The 6840-nt window shown below is 42.2% G+C and overlaps 1 protein-coding gene across 1 annotated transcript; it reads right to left on the reverse strand.

The window, feature by feature from the left end:
• Positions 1-5263: 5263 nt before the first annotated feature.
• OR4D6 (olfactory receptor family 4 subfamily D member 6) lies at positions 5264-6208 on the reverse strand. Its single transcript, XM_005577768.4, has one exon. The coding sequence runs from the start codon at positions 6206-6208 to the stop codon at positions 5264-5266; it is 945 nt and encodes a 314-aa protein (XP_005577825.3).
• Positions 6209-6840: the final 632 nt, after the last annotated feature.

Below are 6840 nucleotides of genomic sequence, written 5' to 3' on the forward strand. Positions count from 1 at the left end.
AAGTTAGCTCTCTTAGGATTCCACTTTCTTTACTTCTCTTGTTCTCTCTTCTCCATCCTCAGTTAAAGCCTCTCATCTATTGTTAGATTATTGCGGGAATTCCCTAACTGGTCTCCTTTTCTTTGTTCTACATTCCTCTTACCTCATTCTCTTTGTTGTTTCCAGAAATGTCTTTATATCCTAAATGAGACCATGTTATTTCTTTGTTTAATTTTTTAAATGGTGCCCTATTGCCTGAAAAATAAAGTTTAAACTCCTTTTTTTTGGATCAGGTGTAGTGGCCTAGGTGGGCAGATCACTTGAGGTCAGGAGTTCGAGACCAGCCTGGTCAACTTGGTGAAACCCAGTCTCTACTAAAAATACGAAAATTTGCTGGGCATGGCGGTGCACACCTACAATCCCAGCTACTCAGGAGGCTGAGGCAGGAGAATTGCTTGAACCAGGGAGGTGGAGGTTGCAGTGAGTTGAGATCGCACCACAGCACTGCAGCCTGGGTGACAGAGTGAGACTCTGTCTCAAAAAAACAAAACAAAACAAAACAAAACAAGCACCAAAAAAGCCCCCAAACTCCTTTTTTTTTTTTTACATCCAAGACTTTTCTTCGTCTTGGATATTATCTGGTGCCTTGTTTCTTTTGATTCTGGTTTCAGTGGCTCAAATATTATGCAAATTGTTGTTTACCTGTGCTTTTGAGTCTACATTCCTCTGCCTACCATGTCCTTCCCATTCTCAGAATATCCCAACTATCTGCCTTGACCAATCCTGGTCTTTCAACATTCAGGTTCATGGTATACTCTTTTGAGCACATGTTCCTAACTCCCCTCACCCAGGTCCCTCCTTTGTGTCTCCGCCATTCTCTGCCCTGACACCTATCATGGTTTATAGCATCTAATTTCTTATATGCCTGTCTCTCCATAATTCAGTATAATTTTCCTATTAAGTCTCAAGTTCATCCTGTCTGCTCAATGTTTCATTCACCCTAATGTTGTTAAAGCCTCACCTAGTCTGGGGCACATGTTAGGTGCTTATTAATATTTTTTGTTTTAATGAATAAATCTAGTTGATAAACGCACATCATGACTTATATGTCCTTGGCCTTTGAGTCTGAGTGAGAAGGATCTTGACAAACACAGGCTAATAAGCTATGTTGCTCATTTTTTTTCTGAGACAGAGTTTCACTCTTGTCACCCAGGCCGGAGGGCAATGGCGCGATCTCAGCTCACTGCAACCTCCACCTCCCGGGTTCAAGCAATTCTCCTGCCTCATCCTCCCGAGTACCCAAGGTTACAGGTGCACTCCACCACGCCCGGCTAATTTTTGTATTTTTAGTAGAGATGGAGTTTCACCATGTTGGCCAGGCTGGTCTCAAACTCCTGACTTCAGGTGATCCTCCCACCTTGGCCTCCCAAAGTGCTGGGATTACAGGTGTGAGCCGCTGTGCCCAGCCTATGTTGCTCATATCTTTGACTTGGTTTCAGGGATGCTAGGTAGAGATTCATGTTCTGAGCCAGGCTATGAAAAGGTTCTGTGAGTTTGAGAAAACCGCTTTGCTTCTTGTGCCTCAGATCCTCAGTGGTGAAATGCCGCAGGAGTCTATGACAATGCAGTGTGGGATAATGTTAAGAGCTTTGGAGTAGGGCATGCCGGGGTTGGAATTCTGTCTCTTCCTACTTTGTTACCTTGGCAAGTCTTTTAGTTTTCTTTAGTTTACTCCTCTGGAAACTGGGAAGCATAACACTTTGTTAGGTAGCATAAGGAGTAAATGAAGTAGTGTTTGTAAAATACCCGTCATTCAATAGTAGGCATTTAGTTAACTTGGTTCCTTTCTGTTTCTCCTAAAACCGAATCTTTTTTAAAATTAATTAATTTATTTTTTATTATACTTTAAGTTCTAGGGTACACGTGCACAACATGCAGGTTTGTTACATATGTATACATGTGCCATGTTGGTGTGCTGCACCCATTAGCTCATCATTTACATTAGGTATATCTCCTAATGCTATCCCTCCCCCATCCCCCCACCCCATGACAGGCCCCGGTGTGTCATGTTCCCCTTCCTGTGTCCAAGTGTTCTCATTGTTCAATTCCCACCTTTGAGTGAGAACATGTTGTGTTTGGACTTCTGTTCTTGCAATAGCTAAAACTAATCCTGCCTAACATGAAAGGTTATTCATGAAGACATTTGCAAAATGTAAAATGCTATTCTGTGAAAGGACAGCTTCTCTTTGAATCAGCTTGCTTAGTTTTGTTTCAGTGAACATGTGTGAATTGACTGAGCGGAGCCAAGTCTTCAGCACTGGGTGAATGGGTTTGGGAATAAGGCTGTCTCCGAATCAAAGAGAAACGACACCCAGTGAGCCATGGGCAAAGTATGCATATGGAGCTGCCTTTGAAACCTTCACAGTTGTTAAGGGAATTTGAGGTTAAGGTCATGTCTTTGTAAGTAAGCACCTATTTTGTAGAAAGAGCTTCATGATCCTCATGGGCAAACCCTAAACTGAAACAAAATCTGCTCCGTTCTTTTTCTTATTTCATTTTATTTTACTTTTATTTTTGGAGACAGAGTCTCATTCTGCTGCCCAGGCTGGAGTTCAGTGGTGTGATCTCTGCTCATTGCAATCTCAGGCTCCCGGGTTCAAGCAATTCTCATGCCTCAGCCTCCTGAGTAGCTGGGACTACAGGGGTGCACCACCACGCTTGGCTAATTTTTTGTGTTTTTAGTAGAGATGGGATTTCACTATGTTGGCCAGGCTGGTCTTGAACACTCAACTGAATTCAGGCAATCTGCTCATCTCAGGTTCCCAAAGGATCACAGATGTGAGCCACCGCCTGGTCTATTCTTTCCATCAAATACAAACTGCCTTCTCTTTTATTATGCTGACCTTATTGCTGTGGTTCCTTTTTATGAAAATATTACTTATTTCCCAATATTTAACATCCATTTTTTTTGGTTTCCTGTTGCTAAAGTTTTCAACTATTTTTGCCATATCTTATATACTTGATGCGTTTTTCATGCTCATTATATTCATGCATAATCCATAATATCTCACACTCTGACAGTTCAATATTCTTACCTAAATCCTTCAGTGTCCAAATATGAATTTACACCATCTGAGACTGGGTAGCTGGGCCTCAGCATATACAATCGTGGGGAAATATAGAGCTTGAAGGTAAAGTCCTTCTGAAAATAAATCATACCAGATTTCAATGTCTTCTCTTCAGCCTTCATGTTGGAAAGAGCCGACTAAGAGAGTTACATCATTGTTGGCTCTTCTCCTTGGCTCAAAATGTCCTTGCTATGTGCACTAATGTCTCAGGCTCAGGCCTAATATGAGAATTAGCAAAGGAAATTTTATTGGATGTGAGTGTGGAAATAGAATGGGCATCCCTCTGGTAGTGTCAGAGTTCCAGAGGGAGTTATTAGTTTCCAAGTTATTACTGCAAGCAAATCCACACATATGCACACACACACACACACACAGACAGACACGCACAAGGATGCCCATGTTTCTCTGCTTTCCAAATTCTTTCAAGGCCCCAGAACGCATGGACATGAATCTACCTCTCCTGTGATTCTCTGAGTTTTGGGGAAATATTGGTCTCTGGAAACATCTAATGTCATATAATCATTCATACTCAATGAGAGCCTGACATGTCCAAAGAGACAATTCATTCTCAGGGGAGCAACAAAACTTACTTATTACAGTGAGGTATGGCCCTTCAAAAGGCCTCAGTACACATAAATATATACAGTATATTTTTGGTATTGAATTTCCTCATAAAGGAGCAATTAGGAAAAACAGCTAATAAAGCTCCCTGAGGGGGCTAATAATTTTTTTTGTGTGTGTGGAAACAAGGTCCTGCTGTGTTGTCCAAGCTGGTCTCCAACTCCTGGGTTCAAATGATCCTCCTGCCATGAGTAGCTGCGACTCTAGGCCCTTGGGCCTGCACGGTGAGCTGATGCAGGGTCTTGGCTCATTATCTCGGTCTTGTAGGACTCAGGGAGGATCACAGATGTATGCCAACTACTAGGATCTTCGTGGCCAAATATTAATGCATTATAACATTTCGGTACCTTGCAAAACTTTTTTCAATGTGTTGCAATTTCTTGAGCTTCCTTACTTCTCTTGGATAATTTTTGAATGACTGTTGAAGGCCGAAGGGTGGATTTGAGATGAGTATAGAGGAAGAAGGAGGATTCATTGTCTTTACATATCTACTCTCTTGGAATCCTTCCCTTGAGAGACAGGTGGATTCTAACACAGACCCAGTGGCTATTCCCAAATGACCCTGAATACAATGTGTTTCTTTTCTCTCCTGGAACAAAAAGTGGGCCATGGGCCATGAAGGCATAAAATGTATTTATTAGACAGGTTTTGTTTTCTTGAACCACCATGATTTGTCTGGAATTGCCTACCCATACATAAACAAAAACTATGGTTTTATTCCAGTCACAAAATCCCCGAGGGTGAAATGTAAAGAGTGTATAAAGAAGAAAAGGAAGTTCAGGTTAACATAAAGAAATTGTCTCTGCGCATATATGTACCCAAACTGTACAAGCATCTTTTTAATTTCAATTCGTAAATCAGTAGACTAGACCTGAGAACAGGAAATACTTGGTCCATGTATAAATTTGTCCATGTACATATTTGACTTACAATTTAAAATATTCCTCCCATTTTCACTAATTGGTGAAATATACTTAAAATTCTGTACTTAAAATATAAAATCAAGTGATTTTAATAATTGACTGGATATAGCAGAGTCACCACAGAAAGCATATATGAAATAAATGTGTCTATATTCTGCATATATGCACATTTAGGAAGAGAGGGATAGGTAATAGGGAAAGTTGATTGAATACCTGATTAATGCCAGGAGCAGTACTAACCTTCACAACTATCATCCTCACTGCATTGATCACATTTCGTTCTTTTGACAACCTTGTGAGCAAGTAATGATATTTCCGTATTACGGGTGCTAAAAGTGAGATAAGTGTTGGTATGAGTCACAGATAACACCAAAAAGCATTTAGGGTATTGCTTTCAACCTTATACCCCCTTCTTCTCCTGAGTCCACAAACTCGATAGCTCACATTGTTTAATCTCATTTCTTCTTTTTGTTTGTATACTCTCGCTAATAGAATCGAGTGGCTATGAAGATATACAATGAAGTGGTGGAAGAAGAGCTAGCTACCTGTTACTCTTAGGTTAGCATTTTGAGAAAACTAGATCAGATGGACTTCCACTCTCCATCTGACTGCTCACCCCCATTTTCTGCTCTCGGAAGGCCCAAGTCTCCTCTGCAGCCTCTGCATGGCTGACTTCATCTCTTGATTACTCAGGGAATAGATTAAGGGGTTCAGCATGGGGGTAATGATCGTGTTATTAATGGATACGGTTGTGTCCATGGGCAGTGTCATGAAGGGCCGGCAGTAGATGTAAACGCAAGGCACGAAGTGAAGAGTCACCACCAGGATGTGGGAAGTGCACGTGGAGAGGGCCTTGTTCTGCCCCTTCCCAGAGTGGGATCTCAGCATCACCAGAATGACCGTGTAGGAGCCCAGGAGCAGCAGGAATGAGAGCAGGGTCACCAGTCCATTGTTAGAGATCATGAGAAGCTCCAAAGCAAAGGTGTCAGTGCAGGCCAGTTTTACCACCTGGGGCACATCACAGTAGAAGGCATCCAGCGTGTTGGGGCCACAGAAGGGGAGTGGAAGCAACAGAAATACCTGGAAGATTGAATGCAAACCACCACCCACCCAAGATGCCACCACCAAGGCCACCCACACCTCTTTCCTCATCATGTTCACATAGTGCAGGGGCTTGGCGATTGCAAGGTATCTGTCGTAGGCCATCACAGAGAGGAAAAAGATATCTGCCCCACCAGCAAAGTGGAAGAAAAAGATCTGTGCCATGCAGCCATTGTAGGAGATGGTTTTCCTCTCTGATAAAAGATCCACCAGGAACTTGGGGACAGTGATAGATGAAAAAATGATGTCCAGGACTGATTTGTTCCGCAGGAGAAAGTACATAGGAGTGTGCAGGCGGGACTCACAGGTGACAGTGACCACAATGAGTGCATTTCCCAGGACGGTTGCTACATACACAGCAAAGAAGACCACAAACAAGAAAAACTCCAGCTCTTGGGAACGAGTAAGTTCCAGGAAGAAAAACTCCTTTACATTAGTGTGGTTGATCTGGTCCATGACGGGGATGACTGTCTTCCACGTCCTACCCTGGGCGAAGATATATTAGAACTTGGATTATGGTGACATGAGGTGGCAAAATCATTGATCACATACTGCTCTCAAGCATCGAGGTCATCATGACTACACAGAAAAACTGGGCTAGCCTTCCCTTTGTGGTCTGGAAATTCTTCTTTCATACGATTCTTCTTTCTTATTGTAAATATCCTGGGTTGACAGGGAAAAACCATCACATGTCTCTATCCTCACTCTGACCAGAGAGAGATGGATGGACTGTGGCCATTCGCCTATGCTTTACCAAGGGCTTTCACCTGCAATAGCTCATCTTGATTTCGATTCTCATGAAGTTTCTGAAGAGTCTTTAGAACGACTATCTACATTTTATATATGGGGAAACTGAAGCTTTAGAGCAGTGAATGACTTACTCACATCTGCATAGTTGCAAAATTAGTGAATTGTAAATCGAGGATTCAAATCCAAATCATTCTCCTGACTTGAGAAAGATTCCCTCCTTGACCAAATGTTGCTTAGGCTCCTCTGAGCCCTTTTCTTGACTATGACTCAATCTTGACCTTCTGTGTCTGTCTTTGCTGAGCCCAGTTTTAACAGGAATCTTGCCAAGTCAGTTTAAT

Source organism: Macaca fascicularis, chromosome 14 (genome assembly GCF_037993035.2).
Source record: "Macaca fascicularis isolate 582-1 chromosome 14, T2T-MFA8v1.1".
Lineage (NCBI taxonomy): Eukaryota > Metazoa > Chordata > Mammalia > Primates > Cercopithecidae > Macaca > Macaca fascicularis.